The 24,748-nt window shown below is 47.7% G+C and overlaps 1 protein-coding gene across 1 annotated transcript in view; it reads right to left on the bottom strand.

The window, feature by feature from the left end:
• Positions 1–24,748, bottom strand: part of PLXNC1 (plexin C1) — an 86,859-nt gene that overhangs the window by 52,908 nt on the left and 9,203 nt on the right. The window contains exons 5-9 of the mRNA XM_075274500.1: positions 23,732–23,843; positions 22,509–22,668; positions 21,776–21,863; positions 20,623–20,722; positions 18,222–18,272 (exon numbers count right to left, since the gene is read on the bottom strand). Of these exons, the coding sequence (XP_075130601.1) occupies positions 18,222–18,272; positions 20,623–20,722; positions 21,776–21,863; positions 22,509–22,668; positions 23,732–23,843 (511 nt within the window). The remainder of the gene's footprint in view (positions 1–18,221; positions 18,273–20,622; positions 20,723–21,775; positions 21,864–22,508; positions 22,669–23,731; positions 23,844–24,748) is intronic.

The following is a 24,748-nucleotide window of genomic DNA, read 5'->3' on the forward strand; positions in this document are numbered from 1 at the left end:
GTCAGCAGCTTAGGCGAAGCCAGGCCACACCCGGAATCTCCCAAGATGTTCCAGTTCGTACCCAGCCCCGAAAAACTCCCACCTCGAGGGCACGTTTCTCGAAGGTGTGGAGTTTTTTCAAGGAATGCGCCGAGGACAGATATAGTGTTGTCTGCACAATTTGCCTCTCGAAATTGATTAGGGGCTCTGAGAAGAGCAACCTGTCCACCACTTCAATGCGCCGTCATTTGGAATCCAAGCACTGGAATCAGTGGCAGGCAGCAACGCCAGGACAAAGGCCGCCTGCCGTTCACGCCACTGCCACTGCCTCTGCCACTGCCTCTGCCTCTGCCACTGCCACTGCTGACTGTGCTGGCGATGCACTCCAGAGGACGAGCCAGGACACCACTTCATCTGCCTCCGCCACTTTGTTGACTTCTACCTCATCCTCCCCTGGTCCTGTCTTATCTCCTTCTCCTGCACCATCAAAGGCACCATCAGGCGTTTCTTTACAACAACCCACCATCTCTCAGACATTGGAGCGGCGGCAGAAATACACTGCTAACCACCCACACGCGCAAGCCTTGAACACCAACATCGCTAAACTGCTGGCCCAGGAGATGTTGGCGTTCCGGCTTGTTGAAACTCCCGCCTTCCTGGACCTGATGGCAACTGCGGCACCTCGCTATGCCGTCCCTAGCCGTCACTACTTCTCCCGGTGTGCCGTCCCCGCCTTGCACCAGCACGTGTCACTCAACATCAGGCGGGCCCTTAGTTCCGCGCTTTGCACAAAGGTCCACTTGACCACCGACGCGTGGACAAGTGCATGCGGACAGGGACGCTACATTTCACTGACGGCACACTGGGTGAATGTAGTTGAGGCTGGGACTGCTTCCCAAACTGGCCCGGTGTACCTCGTCTCCCCGCCTAACATTCCTGGCAGGGACACGAGAAGAACACCCCCCTCCTCCTCCTCCTCTACCGCCTCCTCCTCCGCCACCGCCTCCTCCTCCGCCACCGCCTCCTCCTCCGCTGTTAGATTGACCCCAGCTACGAGTTGGAAACGTTGCAGCACTGGCGTTGGTAGACGTCAGCAGGCTGTGCTGAAGCTGATCAGCTTGGGGGACAGACAGCACACTGCCTCCGAGGTGAGGGATGCCCTCCTCGATGAGACGGCAATATGGTTTGAGCCGCTGCACCTGGGCCCAGGCATGGTCGTTTGTGATAACGGCCGGAACCTGGTAGCAGCTCTGGAGCTTGCCGGACTCCAACATGTTCCATGCCTGGCCCACGTCTTCAACCTAGTGGTGCAACGTTTCCTAAAGAGCTACCCCAATGTTCCAGAGCTACTGGTGAAAGTGCGGCGCATGTGTGCCCACTTTCGCAAGTCGACAGTAGCCGCTGCTAGCTTAAAATCTCTCCAGCAACGCCTGCATGTGCCACAACACCGGCTTTTGTGCGACGTCCCCACACGCTGGAACTCAACGTTTCAGATGTTGAATAGAGTGGTTGAGCAGCAGAGACCTTTGATGGAATACCAGCTACAAAACCCTAGGGTGCCACAAAGTCAGCTGCCTCAGTTTCACATCCATGAGTGGCCATGGATGAGAGACCTTTGTGACATCCTACGGGTCTTTGAGGAGTCCACAAGGAGGGTGAGCTCTGAGGATGCGATGGTGAGCCTTACAATCCCGCTCTTGTGTGTTCTGAGAGAATCCCTGATTGACATCAGGGATAACTCAGATCACACAGAGGAGTTAGGGATAGCATCCGATCCGTCACAGCTGGAGAGTAGGTCCACACATCTGTCCGCTTCACTGCGTTTAATGGAGGAGGAGGAGGAGGAGGAGGAGGAAGAAGAGTTGTCCGATGATGTGATGGTGATACAGGAGGCTTCCGGGCAACTTCGAATCGTCCCATTGTTGCAGCGCGGATGGGTAGACATGGAGGATGAGGAGGAAATGGAGATTGAACTTTCCGGTGGGGCCAGAGGAGTCATGCCAACTAACACTGTGGCAGACATGGCTGAGTTCATGTTGGGGTGCTTTACAACCGACAAGCGTATTGTCAAAATCATGGAGGACAACCAGTACTGGATCTTTGCTATCCTTGACCCCCGGTATAAAAACAACATCTCGTCTTTTATTCCGGTAGAGGGGAGGGCCAATCGCATCAATGCTTGCCACAGGCAATTGGTGCAGAATATGATGGAGATGTTTCCAGCATGTGACGTTGGCGGCAGGGAGGGAAGTTCCTCCAGTAGGCAACCAAGTTCTCACCGGTCCACACAAACGAGGGGCACACTGTCTAAGGTCTGGGACACCTTGATGGCACCCCCTCGCCAAAGTGCCGCCACGGAGGGTCCTAGTTAGAGATGAGCGAACAGTGTTCTATCGAACACATGTTCGATCGGATATCAGGGTGTTCGCCATGTTCGAATCGAATCGAACACCACGTGGTAAAGTGCGCCAAAATTCGATTCCCCTCCCACCTTCCCTGGCGCCTTTTTTGCACCAATAACAGCGCAGGGGAGGTGGGACAGGAACTACGACACTGGGGGCATTGAAAAAAATTGGAAAAAGTCATTGGCTGCCGAAATCAGGTGACCTCCATTTTAGACGAATAGTGGATTTCAAATCCGGGTCATATGAGAATGTGAACTTTGTGACTATGAGACAGGGATAGCTGTACAGGCAGGGATAGCTAGGGATAACCTTTATTTAGGGGGGAATGTTATTAAAAATAACTTTTTGGGGCTCTATCGGGTGTGTAATTGTGATTTTTGTGAGATAAACTTTTTCCCATAGGGATGCATTGGCCAGCGCTGATTGGCCGAATTCCGTACTCTGGCCAATCAGTGCTGGCCAATGCATTCTATTAGCTTGATGAAGCAGAGTGTGCACAAGGGTTCAAGCGCACCCTCGGCTCTGATGTAGCAGAGCCGAGGCTGCACAAGGGTTCAAGCGCACCCTCGGCTCTGATGTAGGAGAGCCGAGGGTGCACTTGAACCCTTGTGCACCCTCAGCTCTGCTACATCAGAGCCGAGGGTGCGCTTGAACCCTTGTACACACTCTGCTTCATCAAGCTAATAGAATGCATTGGCCAGCGCTGATTGGCCAATGTATTCTATTAGCCTGATGAAGTAGAGCTGAATGTGTGTGCTAAGCACACACATTCAGCTCTACTTCATCGGGCTAATAGAATGCATTGGCCAGCGCTGATTGGCCAGAGTACGGAACTCGACCAATCAGCGCTGGCTCTGCTGGAGGAGGCGGAGTCTAAGATCGCTCCACACCAGTCTCCATTCAGGTCCGACCTTAGACTCCGCCTCCTCCGGCAGAGCCAGCGCTGATTGGCCGAAGGCTGGCCAATGCATTCCTATGCGAATGCAGAGACTTAGCAGTGCTGAGTCAGTTTTGCTCAACTACACATCTGATGCACACTCGGCACTGCTACATCAGATGTAGCAATCTGATGTAGCAGAGCCGAGGGTGCACTAGAACCCCTGTGCAAACTCAGTTCACGCTAATAGAATGCATTGGCCAGCGCTGATTGGCCAATGCATTCTATTAGCCCGATGAAGTAGAGCTGAATGTGTGTGCTAAGCACACACATTCAGCACTGCTTCATCACGCCAATACAATGCATTAGCCAGTGCTGATTGGCCAGAGTACGGAATTCGGCCAATCAGCGCTGGCTCTGCTGGAGGAGGCGGAGTCTAAGGTCGGACCTGAATGGAGACTGGTGTGGAGCGATCTTAGACTCCGCCTCCTCCAGCAGAGCCAGCGCTGATTGGTCGAGTTCCGTACTCTGGCCAATCAGCGCTGGCCAATGCATTCTATTAGCCCGATGAAGTAGAGCTGAATGTGTGTGCTTAGCACACACATTCAGCTCTACTTCATCAGGCTAATAGAATACATTGGCCAATCAGCGCTGGCCAATGCATTCTATTAGCTTGATGAAGCAGAGTGTGCACAAGGGTTCAAGCGCACCCTCGGCTCTGATGTAGCAGAGCCGAGGCTGCACAAGGGTTCAAGTGCACCCTCGGCTCTCCTACATCAGAGCCGAGGGTGCGCTTGAACCCTTGTGCAGCCTCGGCTCTGCTACATCAGAGCCGAGGGTGCGCTTGAACCCTTGTGCACACTCTGCTTCATCAAGCTAATAGAATGCATTGGCCAGCACTGATTGGCCAGAGTACGGAATTCGGCCAATCAGCGCTGGCCAATGCATTCTATTAGCCCGATGAAGTAGAGCTGAATGTGTGTGCTTAGCACACACATTCAGCTCTACTTCATCAGGCTAATAGAATACATTGGCCAATCAGCGCTGGCCAATGCATTCTATTAGCTTGATGAAGCAGAGTGTGCACAAGGGTTCAAGCGCACCCTCGGCTCTGATGTAGCAGAGCCGAGGCTGCACAAGGGTTCAAGTGCACCCTCGGCTCTCCTACATCAGAGCCGAGGGTGCGCTTGAACCCTTGTGCAGCCTCGGCTCTGCTACATCAGAGCCGAGGGTGCGCTTGAACCCTTGTGCACACTCTGCTTCATCAAGCTAATAGAATGCATTGGCCAGCACTGATTGGCCAGAGTACGGAATTCGGCCAATCAGCGCTGGCCAATGCATTCTATTAGCCCGATGAAGTAGAGCTGAATGTGTGTGCTAAGCACACACATTCAGCACTGCTTCATCACGCCAATACAATGCATTAGCCAGTGCTGATTGGCCAGAGTACGGAATTCGGCCAATCAGCGCTGGCTCTGCTGGAGGAGGCGGAGTCTAAGATCGCTCCACACCAGTCTCCATTCAGGTCCGACCTTAGACTCCGCCTCCTCCAGCAGAGCCAGCGCTGATTGGCCGAATTCCGTACTCTGGCCAATCAGCACTGGCTAATGCATTGTATTGGCTTGATGAAGCAGTGCTGAATGTGTGTGCTTAGCACACACATTCAGCTCTACTTCATCGGGCTAATAGAATGCATTGGCCAGCGCTGATTGGCCGAATTCCGTACTCTGGCCAATCAGCACTGGCTAATGCATTGTATTGGCTTGATGAAGCAGTGCTGAATGTGTGTGCTTAGCACACACATTCAGCTCTACTTCATCGGGCTAATAGAATGCATTGGCCAGCGCTGATTGGCCGAATTCCGTACTCTGGCCAATCAGCACTGGCTAATGCATTGTATTGGCTTGATGAAGCAGTGCTGAATGTGTGTGCTTAGCACACACATTCAGCTCTACTTCATCGGGCTAATAGAATGCATTGGCCAATCAGCGCTGGCCAATGCATTCTATTAGCGTGAACTGAGTTTGCACAGGGGTTCTAGTGCACCCTCGGCTCTGCTACATCAGATTGCTACATCTGATGTAGCAGTGCCGAGTGTGCATCAGATGTGTAGTTGAGCAAAACTGACTCAGCACTGCTAAGTCTGCATTCGCATAGGAATGCATTGGCCAGCCTTCGGCCAATCAGCGCTGGCTCTGCCGGAGGAGGCGGAGTCTAAGGTCGGACCTGAATGGAGACTGGTGTGGAGCGATCTTAGACTCCGCCTCCTCCAGCAGAGCCAGCGCTGATTGGCCGAATTCCGTACTCTGGCCAATCAGCACTGGCTAATGCATTGTATTGGCTTGATGAAGCAGTGCTGAATGTGTGTGCTTAGCACACACATTCAGCTCTACTTCATCGGGCTAATAGAATGCATTGGCCAGCGCTGATTGGCCGAATTCCGTACTCTGGCCAATCAGCACTGGCTAATGCATTGTATTGGCTTGATGAAGCAGTGCTGAATGTGTGTGCTTAGCACACACATTCAGCTCTACTTCATCGGGCTAATAGAATGCATTGGCCAATCAGCGCTGGCCAATGCATTCTATTAGCGTGAACTGAGTTTGCACAGGGGTTCTAGTGCACCCTCGGCTCTGCTACATCAGATTGCTACATCTGATGTAGCAGTGCCGAGTGTGCATCAGATGTGTAGTTGAGCAAAACTGACTCAGCACTGCTAAGTCTGCATTCGCATAGGAATGCATTGGCCAGCCTTCGGCCAATCAGCGCTGGCTCTGCCGGAGGAGGCGGAGTCTAAGGTCGGACCTGAATGGAGACTGGTGTGGAGCTATCTTAGACTCCGCCTCCTCCAGCAGAGCCAGCGCTGATTGGTCGAGTTCCGTACTCTGGCCAATCAGCACTGGCCAATGCATTTCTATGGGGAAAAGTTAGCTTGCGAAAATCGCAAACTGACAGGGATTTCCATGAAATAAAGTGACTTTTATGCCCCCAGACATGCTTCCCCTGCTGTCCCAGTGTCATTCCAGGGTGTTGGTATCATTTCCTGGGGTGTCATAGTGGACTTGGTGACCCTCCAGACACGAATTTGGGTTTCCCCCTTAACGAGTTTATGTTCCCCATAGACTATAATGGGGTTCGAAACCCATTCGAACACTCGAACAGTGAGCGGCTGTTCGAATCGAATTTCGAACCTCGAACATTTTAGTGTTCGCTCATCTCTAGTCCTAGTGTCACCAGGCGTGAGAAGTATAGGCGCATGTTGCGGGAATACCTTTCCGACCACAGCCCTGTCCTCTCCGACCCCTCTGCGCCCTACACGTATTGGGTGTCGAAGTTGGACCTGTGGCTTGAACTTGCCCTATATGCCTTGGAGGTGCTGTCCTGTCCTGCCGCCAGCGTCCTATCTGAGAGGGTGTTCAGTGCAGCCGGTGGCATCATCACTGACAAGTGCACCCGTCTGTCAGCTGAGAGTGCCGACCGGCTCACTTTGATAAAAATGAACCACCACTGGATAGAGCCTTCATTTTTGTGCCCACCTGTGTAAAGCACCCCAACATGAAACTCCATGTCTGTACTCAACCTCTCCAATTCCTCCGCATCCTCATACTCATCCACCATAAGCGTTGCACAATTCTGCTAATACTAGGCTCCCTCCAACATGATTTCCCCCAACTCTGCTGGTTAGAGGCTCCCTCCACCCTGATTTCCACCAACTCTGCTGGTTAGAGGCTCCCTCCACCCTGCTTTCCCACAACTCTGCTGGTTAGAGGCTCCCTCCACCATGAATTTGCCCAAACTGGGCTGGTTAGAGGCTCCCTCCACCATGAATTGGTCCAAACTGGGTTTTTTAGAGGCTCCCTCCACCATGAATTGGTCCAAACTGGGGTTTTTAGAGGCTCCCTCCACCATGAATTGGTCCAAACTGGGCTGTTTAGCGGCTCCCTCCACCATTAATTGGTCCAAACTGGGCTGGTTAGAGGCTCCCTCCACCATGAATTTGCCCAAACTGGGCTGGTTAGAGGCTCCCTCCACCATGAATTTGCCCAAACTGGGCTGGTTAGAGGCTCCCTCCACCATGAATTGGTCCAAACTGGGTTTTTTAGAGGCTCCCTCCACCATGAATTTGCCCAAACTGGGCTGTTTAGAGGCTCCCTCCACCATGAATTGGTCCAAACTGGGCTGTTTAGAGGCTCCCTCCACCATTAATTGGTCCAAACTGGGCTGGTTAGAGGCTCCCTCCACCATGAATTTCCCAAAACTTGGCTGTTTAGAGGCTCCCTCCACCATTAATTGGTCCAAACTGGGCTGGTTAGAGGCTCCCTCCACCATGAATTTGCCCAAACTGGGCTGTTTAGAGGCTCCCTCCACCATGAATTGGTCCAAACTGGGTTTTTTAGAGGCTCCCTCCACCATGAATTGGTCCAAACTGGGCTGTTTAGAGGCTCCCTCCACCATGAATTTGCCCAAACTGGGCTGTTTAGCGGCTCCCTCCACCATTAATTGGTCCAAACTGGGCTGGTTAGAGGCTCCCTCCACCATGAATTTGCCCAAACTGGGCTGTTTAGAGGCTCCCTCCACCATGAATTGGTCCAAACTGGGGTGGTTAGAGGCTCCCTCCACCATTAATTGGTCCAAACTGGGGTTTTTAGAGGCTCCCTCCACCATGAATTGGTCCAAACTGGGCTGGTTAGAGGCTCCCTCCACCATGAATTGGTCCAAACTGGGGTTTTTAGAGGCTCCCTCCACCATGAATTGGTCCAAACTTGGCTGTTTAGAGGCTCCCTCCACCATTAATTGGTCCAAACTGGGCTGGTTAGAGGCTCCCTCCACCATGAATTGGTCCAAACTGGGTTTTTTAGAGGCTCCCTCCACCATGAATTGGTCCAAACTGGGGTTTTTAGAGGCTCCCTCCACCATGAATTGGTCCAAACTGGGCTGTTTAGCGGCTCCCTCCACCATTAATTGGTCCAAACTGGGCTGGTTAGAGGCTCCCTCCACCATGAATTTGCCCAAACTGGGCTGGTTAGAGGCTCCCTCCACCATGAATTGGTCCAAACTGGGGTTTTTAGAGGCTCCCTCCACCATGAATTGGTCCAAACTTGGCTGTTTAGAGGCTCCCTCCACCATTAATTGGTCCAAACTGGGCTGGTTAGAGGCTCCCTCCACTATGAATTGGTCCAAACTGGGTTTTTTAGAGGCTCCCTCCACCATGAATTGGTCCAAACTGGGGTTTTTAGAGGCTCCCTCCACCATGAATTGGTCCAAACTGGGCTGTTTAGCGGCTCCCTCCACCATTAATTGGTCCAAACTGGGCTGGTTAGAGGCTCCCTCCACCATGAATTTGCCCAAACTGGGCTGTTTAGAGGCTCCCTCCACCATGAATTTGCCCAAACTGGGCTGGTTAGAGGCTCCCTCCACCATGAATTGGTCCAAACTGGGGTTTTTAGAGGCTCCCTCCACCATGAATTGGTCCAAACTTGGCTGTTTAGAGGCTCCCTCCACCATTAATTGGTCCAAACTGGGCTGGTTAGAGGCTCCCTCCACCATGAATTGGTCCAAACTGGGTTTTTTAGAGGCTCCCTCCACCATGAATTTGCCCAAACTGGGCTGTTTAGAGGCTCCCTCCACCATGAATTGGTCCAAACTGGGCTGGTTAGAGGCTCCCTCCACCATGAATTTCCCAAAACTTGGCTGTTTAGAGGCTCCCTCCACCATTAATTGGTCCAAACTGGGCTGGTTAGAGGCTCCCTCCACCATGAATTTGCCCAAACTGGGCTGTTTAGAGGCTCCCTCCACCATGAATTTGCCCAAACTGGGCTGTTTAGAGGCTCCCTCCACCATGAATTGGTCCAAACTGGGTTTTTAGAGGCTCCCTCCACCATGAATTGGTCCAAACTGGGCTGTTTAGAGGCTCCCTCCACCATGAATTTGCCCAAACTGGGCTGTTTAGCGGCTCCCTCCACCATTAATTGGTCCAAACTGGGCTGGTTAGAGGCTCCCTCCACCATGAATTTGCCCAAACTGGGCTGTTTAGAGGCTCCCTCCACCATGAATTTGCCCAAACTGGGCTGGTTAGAGGCTCCCTCCACCATGAATTGGTCCAAACTGGGGTTTTTAGAGGCTCCCTCCACCATGAATTGGTCCAAACTTGGCTGTTTAGAGGCTCCCTCCACCATGAATTGGTCCAAACTGGGGTGGTTAGAGGCTCCCTCCACCATTAATTGGTCCAAACTGGGCTGGTTAGAGGCTCCCTCCACCATTAATTGGTCCAAACTGGGCTGGTTAGAGGCTCCCTCCACCATTAATTGGTCCAAACTGGGCTGGTTAGAGGCTCCCTCCACCATTAATTGGTCCAAACTGGGCTGGTTAGAGGCTCCCTCCACCATGAATTTGCCCAAACTGGGCTGGTTAGAGGCTCCCTCCACCATGAATTGGTCCAAACTGGGTTTTTTAGAGGCTCCCTCCACCATGAATTTGCCCAAACTGGGCTGGTTAGAGGCTCCCTCCACCATGAATTTGCCCAAACTGGGCTGGTTAGAGGCTCCCTCCACCATGAATTGGTCCAAACTGGGTTTTTTAGAGGCTCCCTCCACCATGAATTTGCCCAAACTGGGCTGGTTAGAGGCTCCCTCCACCATGAATTGGTCCAAACTGGGGTTTTTAGAGGCTCCCTCCACCATGAATTTGCCCAAACTGGGGTGTTTAGAGGCTCCCTCCACCATGAATTTGCCCAAACTCTGCTGGTTAGAGGCTCAATCCACCCTGATTTTCAAAACAAATGTTGGTGCCAACCTCAACTTACTACAAGGGCCAAATTCACTGCTGGTGACAAGCTCTCCTCACTGCAAGTGCCAAATACACATGTTTCAAGGTGTTTTCCTACTGTCAGAGAGGTGGTATTGAGTGTGTAAAGTGTGTAGTTGTTAGGCTGTGATGTTGGGGTAATAGAGGGTCTTTGGTGTGTTAGATGCCCCCAGACATGCTTCCCCTGCTGTCCCAGTGTCATTCCAGAGGTGTTGGCATCATTTCCTGGAGTGTCATAGTGGACTTGGTGACCCTCCAGACACGGATTTGGGTTTCCCCCTTAACGAGTATCTGTTCCCCATAGACTATAATGGGGTTCGAAACCCATTCGAACACACGAACATTGAGCGGCTGTTCGAATCGAATTTCGAACCTCGAACATTTTAGTGTTCGCTCATCTCTAGTTATAATGTATAATGAATACAGCTGTTTATCTATCACCACTTCATTAAGAATAAAGAAAACTTCTCCATTGATGTGATTGGTTCCAGGGGTCGGACCCCCACTAATCTGTAAGTATCCTGTGCCCTGTGGATATTGAAACCCCTTAAGACATCTAACAAATAATTTTAAAATTATATAAAACAATGCACATTGCAACACTACATCCCTATTTTGTAATGAACCATTATCGGGCAAAGAGGTGCATCTGGTTTCTACTGTAAACACTATTATTGCATATACTCTACTGAGAATTGAGAAATCCTTCCTACTGTTGATACACTGGATTTGGATCCTACTTTCACAACGTGGTCGAGTGCAGCCTACACCGTGTATTATCTACTGTACCTCCATATAAGATAAGATAATCCTTTAATAGTCCCCCAATGGGGAAGTTTCAGTGAGACAGTTTCATAGATGGTACAGTAGTATATAACAGGAGAGAAACACATACAAGCTCATGGCAGATAGAGAAATCCTAGGAATCATGGCAACTAAAAAAGAAAGAAACACAGACACACTGCAGGATCATTTAGTTCTCTGTGCGGAGTGATGTTAATTAGAGATGAGCGAACAGTGTTCTATCGAACACATGTTCGATCGGATATCAGGGTGTTCGCCATGTTCGAATCGAATCGAACACCACGTGGTAAAGTGCGCCAAAATTCGATTCCCCTCCCACCTTCCCTGGCGCCTTTTTTGCACCAATAACAGCGCAGGGGAGGTGGGACAGGAACTACGACACCGGGGGCATTGAAAAAAATTGGAAAAAGTCATTGGCTGCCGAAATCAGGTGACCTCCATTTTAGACGAATAGTGGATTTCAAATCCGGGTCATATGAGAATGTGAACTTTGTGACTATGAGACAGGGATAGCTGTACAGGCAGGGATAGCTAGGGATAACCTTTATTTAGGGGGGAATGTTATTAAAAATAACTTTTTGGGGCTCTATCGGGTGTGTAATTGTGATTTTTGTGAGATAAACTTTTTCCCATAGGGATGCATTGGCCAGCGCTGATTGGCCGAATTCCGTACTCTGGCCAATCAGTGCTGGCCAATGCATTCTATTAGCTTGATGAAGCAGAGTGTGCACAAGGGTTCAAGCGCACCCTCGGCTCTGATGTAGCAGAGCCGAGGCTGCACAAGGGTTCAAGCGCACCCTCGGCTCTGATGTAGGAGAGCCGAGGGTGCACTTGAACCCTTGTGCACCCTCAGCTCTGCTACATCAGAGCCGAGGGTGCGCTTGAACCCTTGTGCACACTCTGCTTCATCAAGCTAATAGAATGCATTGGCCAGCGCTGATTGGCCAATGTATTCTATTAGCCTGATGAAGTAGAGCTGAATGTGTGTGCTAAGCACACACATTCAGCTCTACTTCATCGGGCTAATAGAATGCATTGGCCAGCGCTGATTGGCCAGAGTACGGAACTCGACCAATCAGCGCTGGCTCTGCTGGAGGAGGCGGAGTCTAAGATCGCTCCACACCAGTCTCCATTCAGGTCCGACCTTAGACTCCGCCTCCTCCGGCAGAGCCAGCGCTGATTGGCCGAAGGCTGGCCAATGCATTCCTATGCGAATGCAGACTTAGCAGTGCTGAGTCAGTTTTGCTCAACTACACATCTGATGCACACTCGGCACTGCTACATCAGATGTAGCAATCTGATGTAGCAGAGCCGAGGGTGCACTAGAACCCCTGTGCAAACTCAGTTCACGCTAATAGAATGCATTGGCCAGCGCTGATTGGCCAATGCATTCTATTAGCCCGATGAAGTAGAGCTGAATGTGTGTGCTAAGCACACTCATTCAGCACTGCTTCATCACGCCAATACAATGCATTAGCCAGTGCTGATTGGCCAGAGTACGGAATTCGGCCAATCAGCGCTGGCCAATGCATTCTATTAGCCCGATGAAGTAGAGCTGAATGTGTGTGCTAAGCACACACATTCAGCACTGCTTCATCACGCCAATACAATGCATTAGCCAGTGCTGATTGGCCAGAGTACGGAATTCGGCCAATCAGCGCTGGCTCTGCTGGAGGAGGCGGAGTCTAAGGTCGGACCTGAATGGAGACTGGTGTGGAGCGATCTTAGACTCCGCCTCCTCCAGCAGAGCCAGCGCTGATTGGCCGAATTCCGTACTCTGGCCAATCAGCACTGGCTAATGCATTGTATTGGCGTGATGAAGCAGTGCTGAATGTGTGTGCTTAGCACACACATTCAGCTCTACTTCATCGGGCTAATAGAATGCATTGGCCAGCGCTGATTGGCCGAATTCCGTACTCTGGCCAATCAGCACTGGCTAATGCATTGTATTGGCGTGATGAAGCAGTGCTGAATGTGTGTGCTTAGCACACACATTCAGCTCTACTTCATCGGGCTAATAGAATGCATTGGCCAGCGCTGATTGGCCAGAGTACGGAATTCGGCCAATCAGCGCTGGCTCTGCTGGAGGAGGCGGAGTCTAAGATCGCTCCACACCAGTCTCCATTCAGGTCCGACCTTAGACTCCACCTCCTCCAGCAGAGCCAGCGCTGATTGGCCGAATTCCGTACTCTGGCCAATCAGCACTGGCTAATGCATTGTATTGGCGTGATGAAGCAGTGCTGAATGTGTGTGCTTAGCACACACATTCAGCTCTACTTCATCGGGCTAATAGAATGCATTGGCCAGCGCTGATTGGCCGAATTCCGTACTCTGGCCAATCAGCACTGGCTAATGCATTGTATTGGCGTGATGAAGCAGTGCTGAATGAGTGTGCTTAGCACACACATTCAGCTCTACTTCATCGGGCTAATAGAATGCATTGGCCAATCAGCGCTGGCCAATGCATTCTATTAGCGTGAACTGAGTTTGCACAGGGGTTCTAGTGCACCCTCGGCTCTGCTACATCAGATTGCTACATCTGATGTAGCAGTGCCGAGTGTGCATCAGATGTGTAGTTGAGCAAAACTGACTCAGCACTGCTAAGTCTGCATTCGCATAGGAATGCATTGGCCAGCCTTCGGCCAATCAGCGCTGGCTCTGCCGGAGGAGGCGGAGTCTAAGGTCGGACCTGAATGGAGACTGGTGTGGAGCTATCTTAGACTCCGCCTCCTCCAGCAGAGCCAGCGCTGATTGGTCGAGTTCCGTACTCTGGCCAATCAGCACTGGCCAATGCATTTCTATGGGGAAAAGTTAGCTTGCGAAAATCGCAAACTGACAGGGATTTCCATGAAATAAAGTGACTTTTATGCCCCCAGACATGCTTCCCCTGCTGTCCCAGTGTCATTCCAGGGTGTTGGTATCATTTCCTGGGGTGTCATAGTGGACTTGGTGACCCTCCAGACACGAATTTGGGTTTCCCCCTTAACGAGTTTATGTTCCCCATAGACTATAATGGGGTTCGAAACCCATTCGAACACTCGAACAGTGAGCGGCTGTTCGAATCGAATTTCGAACCTCGAACATTTTAGTGTTCGCTCATCTCTAATGTTAATAATACAGCCCGACCATGGATGGAGGACACGAGGAAGGGGTCACGTCTTGAGTCTATATATGCCTACTGATCTCATACAGGGGCCCACAGAATTTTTTTTTTTAAATGTTACATTCCATATAGATTAGAATAAAATAATTAATGACATGTCTATGTACATCTATCTGTGCATTAGAAAGCTGTATGGCTCCCATGCAATGCCATATTCATTCTGTACACACAACTGTGCTGTGTACATCAAGCCACAAACTAAGAACAGAAAATTATTTTACTTGCTTACAGTTTATGCCGATCCTGTGGGCTAGGTTGAGTTCAGGTTATGTGTCTTCTCCTTAGGGCTCGTTCACATCTGCGCCCGGTCTCCGTTCTGCAGGTTTCCGTTTCCTGCACAAAACAGAGGCAGGAGACGGAAACCTGCAGGAGTCTCTCTCACCCATTCATTTGAATGGGTTTGAAAGCTGTCCGGCTGTGAGCGGCGGTGAGCATTTTATGCTCTCCGCCGCAAAACCGTTTTTTTAAATCCGGACACAGAGTCGGACATGCAGTACTCTGTGTCCGGTTTAAAAAAAATGGTTTCGCAGCGGAGAGCATAAAACACTCACAGGCGCTCATGGCCGGACCCGGTCTGTGGTTTCCTTCTTCTTGCATGCAGAAGACGGAAACCACAGAATGGAGACCCGAACGCAGGTGTGAACCTAGTGTTATCAGTAAAATATAGCTTAAGTACAGATGTAGCAACTTCTGAAACTAGTTAAACTGCTGCAGTCTGAATTTATCCCAGAAGACTGCAAAAACCAATGAAAACTCTTTTAAAAATGATTTTCCAATGACTTTTCATTGGTTTTTGTTGTCTTCTGTGAAAAGATATCATACTGTGGCTGTTTAACCAATTGCAGAATTTTGGGTTAACTCACCTACATTTGTATTATCAACATACTTTCACTATCCCCAATTATTTATTATAGGAATAGGTATTCTGTATCATTTTATAGAATACTAGAGGGAGGACCTGGCTTCGCACAGGTATATTAAATATTATGTTTGTGTAGTGGCCCCTTAAGAATTGTCCAATTTTGCACTGATGTATTTTGTATGTTGTTTCTGTGTATGTCCATAAGCGTCATGTGATTATGTGTATCTCATTTTGGATGTCAGTGAAAAACCTGTGATTAGTTGTTATGGATACCTGGAGTAAAGCTGTATCTAATCCTTCCCCGTGTAGTACTGTGTTTAGATGCAAGTATCCAATCCTTGTCGGTGTGGTACTTTGTGCAGATGCAAATATCTAATCCTCCCCATGTGGTATTGTGTGAAGAGGCGCATATCTAATCCTCCAGTAAGTGAAACTGTGTGCAGACGTGCGTATCTAATGACTCTGGCGTGTGGTACTGTGTGCAGATGCGCGTATCTAATCCCCCCATGTGGAACTGTGTGCTAAGACACGTATCTAATTCTCTGGCATGTGGTACTGTGTGCAGAGGCCTGTATCTAATCCTCCAAAGTGTGGTACTGTGTTCAGATGCACGTATCTAATCCTCCCCTGTGTGGCATTGTGTGAAGAGGCGCATATCTAATAATACGGCGTGTGGAACTGTGTGTAGACGCACGTATCCAATCCCCCGGCATGTGGTACTGTGTGCAGATGCGCGTATCTATCTAGACTTTTTTTTTTTTAAATGTAGATTGTGAGCCCCACATAGAGCCCACAATATACATTTTTCGCTATCAGTATATCTTTGGAATATGGGATTGAAATCCATGCAAACACGGGGAGAACATACAAACTCCTTGCAGATGGTTTTATGCCCTTGGCGGGATTTGAACACCAGGACCCCAGTGCTGCAAGGCTGCAGTGTTAACCACTGAGCCACCGTGTGGCCCCCAGACGCACGTATCTAATGACTCTGGCATGTGGTACTGTGTGCAGATGTGCGTATCTAATCCTACAGCATGTGGTACTGTGTGGACGCGCGCATCTAATCCTCCCCCGTGTGGTACTGTGTGCAGATGCGCGGATCTAATCCTCCCCCGTGTGATACTGTGTGCTGAAACGCGTATCTAATTCTCTGGCTTGTGATACTGTGTGCACACACACGTATCTAATCCTCCCCTGTGTGGTATTGTGTGAAGAGGCGCGTATCTAATCCTTCGGCATGTGGAACTATGTGTAGACGCGTGTATCTAATCCTACTGCATGTGGTACGGTGTGCAGACGTGTGTATCTAATCCTATGGCGTGTACAACTGTGTGCAGACGCGTGTATCTAATCCTCTGGAGTGTGGAACTGAGTGTAGACGCGTGTATCTAATCCTACGGCATGTGGTACTCTGTGCAGACGTGTGTATCTAATCCTATGGCGTGTACAAATGTGTGCAGACGCGCGTATGTAATCCTCTGGTGTGTGGAACTGTGTGTAGACGCGCGTATCTAATCCTACGGCATGTGGTACTGTGTGCAGACACGCGTATCTAATCCTACGGCATTTTGTACTGTGTGTAGATGCACGTATCTAATCCTACGGCATGTGGTACTGTGTACAGACGCATGTATCTAATCCTATGGCGTGTACAACTGTGTGAAGACACATGTATCTAATCCTCCCCTGTGTGGTATTGTGCAAAGAGGCGCGTATCTAATCCTATGGCGTGTGGAACTGTGTGTAGACGCGCGTATCCAATCCCCTGGCATGTGGTACTGTGTGCAGATGCGCGTATCTAATCCTATGGCATGTGGTACTGTGTGTAGACGCGCGTATCTAATCCTCCCCCGTGTGGTACTGTGTGCAGACACGCATATCTAATGACTCTGGCATGTGGTAATGTGTGCAGATGCGCATATCTAATACTCTGGCGTGTGGTACTGTGTGCAGACGCGCGTATCTAATCTTCCCCCATGTGGAACTGTGTGCTGAGACGCGTATCTAATTCTCTGGCATGTGGTACTGTGTGCAGAGGCCTGTATCTAATCCTCCAAAGTGTGGTACTGTGTTCAGATGCACGTATCTAATCCTCCCCTGTGTGGTATTGTGTGAAGAGATGCATATCTAATCCTACGGCGTGTGGAACTGTGTGTAGATGCACGTATCCAATCCCCCGGCATGTGGTACTGTGTGCAGATGCGCGTATCTAACCCTATGGCATGTGGTACTATGTGTAGACACACGTATCTAATCCTCCCCCGTGTGATACTGTGTGCTGAGACTCATATCTAATTCTCTGGCTTGTGGTAATGTGTGCAGAGGCATGTATCTAATCCTCCAAAGTGTGGTACTGTGTGCACACACACGTATCTAATCCTCCCCTTTGTGGTATTGTGTGAAGAGGCGCGTATCTAATCCTTCAGCGTGTGGAACTATCTGTAGACACACGTATCTAATCCTACTGCAAGTGGTACTGTGTGCAGAAACGTGTATCTAATCCGATGGCGTGTACAACTGTGTGCAGACGCGCGTATCTAATCCTCTGGAGTGTGGAACTGTGTGTAGACGCGTGTATCTAATTCTACGGCGTGTGGTACTCTGTGCAGACGCGTGTAACTAATCCTACTGCATGTGGTACGCTGTGCAGACGCGTGTATCTAATCCTCTGGAGTGTGGAACCGTGTGCAGATGCACGTATCAAATCCTTCAGTGTGTGGAACTGTGTGCAGAAGTGCGTATTTAATCCTCTGGTGTGTGGGACTGTGTGCAGATGCGTGTATCTAATCCTCTGGCGTGTGATACTGTGTATCTAATCCTCTGATGCGTGTATCTCAGTTTGGATATCAGTGTTGTATTGTGCATGTGGAGTGACCGTGTGTATTGCAGTTGGAATATGAGTGAAAGTCTTGCAGGTTTGTATTGGCTAAGGGGGGGGGGGCACTGTGTTTGGAATGCTGTATCTCAGGAACGGTACATCTGATCGAGTTGGAGTCTCGTCTTAAACCTTCCCGGATATCTGAAGTATCTCTGTACCAAATTTGGTGAAGATCGGTCCAGTCGTTTGGTTCGCATTAGAGAACAGACAGACAGACAGACAGATGGACGGACAGACAGACAGACAGACAAGAATTCATTTTTATAATATAGAGAGATGAATAACATATGAATAACATGCCAACCCCATACCAACACTTTCTACAGATCTAGAATGATATTAGTAATATAATAGAGGTATACGTAGCTTATTTGCATCTAAACTCAGTGACAACCAGTCTGATAGCTTGTTTATACTGATTGGAAAGCTATACATAGTAACCTTACATTAGATGAAGATCCTTGTGCTGCTTTTGCTTCAATGATTTTGCATTTGTCCTACAGAGATATAAAATTGCATAAATATAGAGTAAATTGTGATGTTTTCCATAGCATAGTAATTGAATAAGGCTATGTTCACACTATTGTTATTAATGTCCATACCTGTCATTGTGAAGGTTATAATCATGTAATGTATGAAAAAAATTGTTATTCTTAGAAGCTGAATGCTAGATATAAATGCTTATGCTAGAAACTGTTATAATGTTATATGATAAGATGGCACCCTGCATCCAGGATGGGTGCAAGAAAAACAAATGCTTGGGTTACAGCCAGAAGACAGCTTCCCAAGGTTACCACGCAGGACCGGGAGTAGCTGGCTACATATGGAACTGCTTAAACTTTTTCTGTTTGATTGAGATGTACCATACCAATCAGGAATGAATATGAAAACTTACATTGTTGTTATCTCTCTTCCTTTCTCTGCTACTATTTAACCCCACGTTTTTTTAAATAAAAGTGCGTCACATTTTCCTTCTTGGTTGAGAGAGGAATTAATTCCAACATATAGAGTGGTGTGACTTCTTCACCGCCTGACACTCAGCCTAATTAATTAGGATGACGACAGTTACCCAGGGTTATTGGTCAACCTAGGTTTTAAAGGAGGAAAATAGGGAAAAAAAATTTTGAAGCAAAAAATGGTAAAATATTTAATATATGGGAGTTGTAGTTTTGCAACAGCTGCAAGGCCACATTGACAGGTGACCCTGCAGCTGTACGGGGACGCATAGAGTGGTTTTTTTTTTTGCGGGGCCAGAAGTACTTTTTAGTTATACCATTTTGGGGAATATATATTGCTTAGATCACCTTGTATTGAAAAAAAACCCGGTGGTTTATGATATATGATTTTCTACTTTTATATATATATTCTAGGGACAGGAGGTGATTTTATTTATTTCATATTTTTAAAGCTTTTTTTTTTTATTTTTATTTTTTTACTATTTTATTCTCCCCCGGGGGCTTGAGCCTGCGGTCACTTGATTGCAAGTCCCATAGACGGCAATACAACTGTATTGCCGTCTATGGGACATTCTGTCTATTAGTATTACGGCTGGTCACAGAGACCAGCCGCAATACTAATATATAGCAGTGATAGGCCTGGGAGCCTCATTAGGCTCTCGGCTGTCACCCGAACAGGTCGGCTCCTGCGATATCGCCGCGCAGGAGCCGGCCTGCAACTTCACAGGTACGGGGCCGGTGGGGACCGGCCCCGGGGGAGACGGGGCCACCGATACTGACCCGGCATCCGATGTACTAGAGAGGCGGATGCCGGCGAGGGATAGACTCCATCACAGGTGCCGGGGCCTGAGACATCGCTGCGCTCCTCTGTCCTCCATGAAGCCAGCGGCGGGGGGACGGAGGAGCGGAATAGCATCGCCCCTGCCGCTGCTGGCTTCATGCAGGGCAGAGGAGCGCAGCGATGTCTCAGGCCCCGGCGTCTATCCCTAGCCCGCATCCGCCTCTCTATTACAGTGGATGCCAGACGCCACATTCGGACTATAAGACACACCCTTCTTTTCCCCCAAAATTTTTGGGGAAAAAAGTGCGTCTTATAGTCCGAAAAATACGGTCATAAACATGGCTTTGACCTTATCATCATCTGTCATAGCAACAGAGATTAATGGTAACATGGGCTAGGTTCACATCAGTGTTCGGGATTCTGTTCGGTGGGGTCCGGTTGGGGCCCCCCCCCCCCGAACAGAAACCTAATCCACATTAAAAAAACGGGTACCTTAGAAACGTGACAGACTCCATAGGCTATAATGGGGTCCACTCCATTTCCGCTCGAAAAGGGCGAAAAAAAAATTGGAGATAAAAGTGCTGCTTGCACCGCTTTTCTCTCCACATATTTCATGCGTCGAAGGGATCAGAATCGCCGAATAAAGAGACAACGCTGTTGTGAATCCACCCTCAGGAACACAGACAGCCTCCTGTTATCCCTCAGGGGATAATCATACACATTAGGGAGAGTGTGTGCCTACATAGGCGTACGGAGACTTACAAGTCATTCCTGCTCCACTAGGGATTCTGGGTAAAAAAAAAAAGCATTTATAAAACTAATCATAGTACCCTGTGGGGGTGTTTCTACAGTTTCCAAATATGCCTCTGTTATTCAGCTTTGGAGTCACTTTTTCATGTAAAATGCATTTTACTCATAGGCAAACGGAGAATTCTCATCTGTAGATTCTAGGGCAAAGCACTTTATATATCATTTTCATGATTTAGACTGTATGCTCTGAGAAATATAGTCCATGTGACGGCCACATTTCTTGGAATCCATGACACATAATTTTGGCACAAACTGGGCCAACGAATACCACATTTTACTATTATTTTTCACTACACTTACCTCATCTGCATAATCTTCATTTTCACATTGAATCAGTGCAGATGTACAAGTAGAAGTTTTCATGCACCAAACACAACCACTTGATATGCAATCCAAGCAACTATCATGCGGAAAATACAAATTAATCATATACTATATCTCAGTCAACAGTAGACATCTGTGAAAACTGTATTTAGAAGAATTAGGTAATGTGGTATATTCCTGATCAATAAAGCTAAATTCACACATATTGAGAGAATTTATTAAAAATGGTATTTCTGAATTATTAAGAGACTGATCTTCAAACATGGTTTGGCTTAAACATGCCAATGAAAAATACAAAAACTGTAGTGTGTGAATACAGCTTAATGTAGAGCTGATTTTAGTCTATCACTCACGATACATGCACAATTTCAAAAGTATGCATTACTTTTATTTATTTATTTTTTGGTTAGAAATGCCCAATCTCTATGGTCCATCATTCACCCTGTGACTTTAAAGTCGATTGCACACGACTGTGTACTACCCAGGTGCCATGAATGAATGGCACGGGTGGTACATGGGGGACATGCACTGGCCGTGCTTCCGCGGCCCCTTTCATTCAATGAATAGGAGCCGCAGCAGCAGGGCTGCAAGATTGGATAGGAATAGGACCTGTTTCATATTTTGCAGCCCGAACTGTTGGTCACACTTGACCTTATGTATTCAGTGCACTGTTGGCTTTCCCGGTATGTGCCTCGATGGAGGAGAATATCAGTGCCGTTAGTTTCCTCATTGATCTCTCCCCTCTGTCCAATGGACGTTCCTCATAGCTCAATGTTATCACCGCCATCTCCCCCGACAGTACTCATCCAGACTTGTACTGGGGGGGGGGGCATTCCTCACAACTCAGAGTCATTGCAGGGTAGTAAGGAATGCCCCCTCTGACAGTACAAGGCTATGTTACAGTACTGTCAGAAGAGCGGTCCTTACAGCCTAGTGATGACACTGAGCTATGAGGACTGCTCTTCTGACAGTGGGGAGAGATTGGTGCCAAAACAAACGACACTGGTATTCTCCTCCACTGGGGCACATACCGTGAAACCCGACTGTGCGTTCTTTCTAGTGGTATATAAAACTGTACTTTCATGAGGACAATGTATTTTCACAGTGAAACCTTTGCATACATATATACCTGAATTCTGAGTACTGTGAGCACTTTTGAATTGGGAATCTTGCTGACACAGCTTTGCTATTGCTTGTTGCTTCAACAGTAAATATGGCTACAAGTAGAATAAAAATATGGTTACAAATGTTATCAATAATGTATATTCCTTTATTGTCAAATATACTGCATTTCTATTGGTTCAGCTATATAGTATAATTTGAACTATTCAGGAATAGGTTTGGTAACTTTGAAAACATGTCAATGAAATAAAAATCTGGTGTGATTTGAAAAAACTGCAGCGTTTTATAGTACCTGCAAAGTGGATTGGATTCTGGCTAATCCCATCCACATACTGCAGTAAAATATCCACAGCAGAAATGCTGCAATTTTGAAAGCCGTTGTGTTTTTGTAAATCACAGCATGTCAGTTATAGAGTGGGAAATGCTGGTGTTTTCCATGTAGGTATAATAGGGGCAGAAAGTCCGCAGAAGAAAACACTGGACTTTCTGTGAAAAGAACGTGATATGTGGTAGTATCCTAATCTATTTATCTAATTTTAACTGGAAAGCAAGAAAAACTGCAAGAATGATACATTACAACAGTTCTCTTATATCACAGTTTACAACCTGCTATATTAGTACATTAGTAGTCAAGTAGGACAGTAGTCAAAGTATATTTATAATGCTTATCAGATGCACTACATCCAAACAGTTTTGCATAGTATATAGGGTCCCATATACAGCAGGAGTTTGCGAGTTACCTGTTTCATATAGTTCAGATGCAGAAAATTGGCAAGTGCAGTTCAACGATTGAGCTTCATTTTTGCAAACAGTTTTCCTTACGACTGTATTATTAATTTCACAATTCCAGCGAACATTTTTACCAAAGAGTGAAGGGTTTTTCTCAATACTTACTGCAATCTAAAATAATCAAATGTGCAAAGAATGAAGTTAGAAATACAAGATATTCTCGATGAGTGGTGCATGCCTGAAATATATGTAAGGATCCAGAAAGACTGTGAAACCACCCATCAATGTCCATCTATGTATCTCAGCACAAGGCAGAACAAACCACCTTGTGCATTCTTCTTCACTTGCTCTCTACCTGGCATTATATGACTGCAAATGCCTTCCCTTCCTCTCCTGTCTGTCACAGCTTCTAAATTGCTGACATTTACTATTACAACCTGTGTCAGAATGGGATTCTTTGGGCCTACCAGAGACCCTAAGGGCCCATTTACACAGAGGAAAATGGTGAGGAATTTGTTGTGGAAGTTCAGCGCTTAAAAAAAAAAGAAGCCTCACATTGACTTCAATGGTATCCTAGCAGAATAAGAAACCCATTGAAGTCAATGGGAGGCTTTTTTTCAGTGCTGAAATTCCACACCAAATTCCTCACCATTTTCCTCCATGTGAATGGACCCTAAGGGTGCATGCACACTACGTAACGCCGGGCGTGTATGAGAGCTGTACACGCCGGCATTACAGCAGACTGCCGAACACTTCCCATTCACTTCAATGGGAGCGCTCGTAACAGCGGCGTTTACGAGCGCTCCCATTGAAGTGAATGGGAAGTGCTCGGCAGCCCTGCTGTAACGCCGGCGTGTACGGCTCTCATACACGCCCGGCGTTACGTAGTGTGCATGCACCCTTAGTCTGACTACCAGAACTCCATCTCTAAAGCACACGTGCAAGCTCCTCATCATCAGTGTCTGGCAGCACAAGGTAGGAGAACCCTCCAGGGGTGTAACAAATAGCCATGGGGCCTCATAGCAAAATTTGTAAGAGTGATACGTCAGTGCAGATAACACACATAGTGATATCACACTACTGGGGTAATATTTACAGTGATATCATACTATAGGGACAGTAAATAATGAGTATAAGGATAATAAACACAGTGATGTCACAATATAAGCTAATATGTGGACAGAATGAACATCAGATACGGTATGAGCATAAAACTTGTTTTTGGGTGTTCAACCTTTCCATCTTTGGGAAAAACTCTAATTTTTAGACATTTTCCATATCCTTCTGAAATTCCTATCCATTTTTCTGGTGCTGTAGATGCTTCACATTCAGTCTTCATGGTGCACCTGTCACGAAAGAAATAGAATCAGAATTTTCATCTTTTATACTACTGAATATAATGGAAGGCTATAGTCAGTGCTTAAATTGGCAACATTTTCTAGGGGGAACTCTGGAATAATTAACCCCCCCAAGACACCAACAATTGACAGTTTTGCTGCAGATGCAAAAAGTGCACTGAAAGTGCTGGAGATAGCCTGATGTACTTACACATTCCTTTTGAAATGAATGGAGAGGGGGTGCACATCCGCATCTACCACTACATTCTAACCTCGGCTAAAGCATGGAAATTCTCAGGATTGGTGGGGGTCCGGGAGGTCAGACCCCAGTAAAATATCCCCAATCATATAGATAAAGGATAAATAGATTTTGCTGATAGGAGAAATGACTCCTTTAATCTAGTTGCCTGCCTGTAAATGGTGCTAAGTTTTAATATGAACTCGAAATAAGTGCAGGGTCAGAAGCCTTTATACATCATATCCTCTTGGTTTTTCTGCTGCTAATATCCCCATTATGGCTGCAGCACAGTTTACAATTCTCTCTCAGACAGGTGGCATGTACAATAAGGAACAGTCTGCTCTCTCCCCTATTACTACTACTGGTATTACATGTAATTCTGCCAGTAGTAACTGTAAAATAGCAAACAAAGAGCTGAGAAAAGCCCAAGTGACCATAATATAGGCGATCCAGGAACACTGGATTGCAAATACCGGCCAAATGCACACAGACAAGCAGGTAAAACACCAGAAAAAAAGCGATGTCTGAGCACAGTGAGAAAAGATGCTTGCTGTCTGTGAATAATATCTAATAATATCTGATATCAAACAAGCAGCTAGAGGTAGATACATGTAGACTAGTAGTAGGTAAAAGAAGACTTTTTTCTTACACTATAAGCTGTGAGATTTGCAGTATT

The sequence above is a fragment of the Leptodactylus fuscus genome, chromosome 5 (assembly GCF_031893055.1).
Source record: "Leptodactylus fuscus isolate aLepFus1 chromosome 5, aLepFus1.hap2, whole genome shotgun sequence".
Lineage (NCBI taxonomy): Eukaryota > Metazoa > Chordata > Amphibia > Anura > Leptodactylidae > Leptodactylus > Leptodactylus fuscus.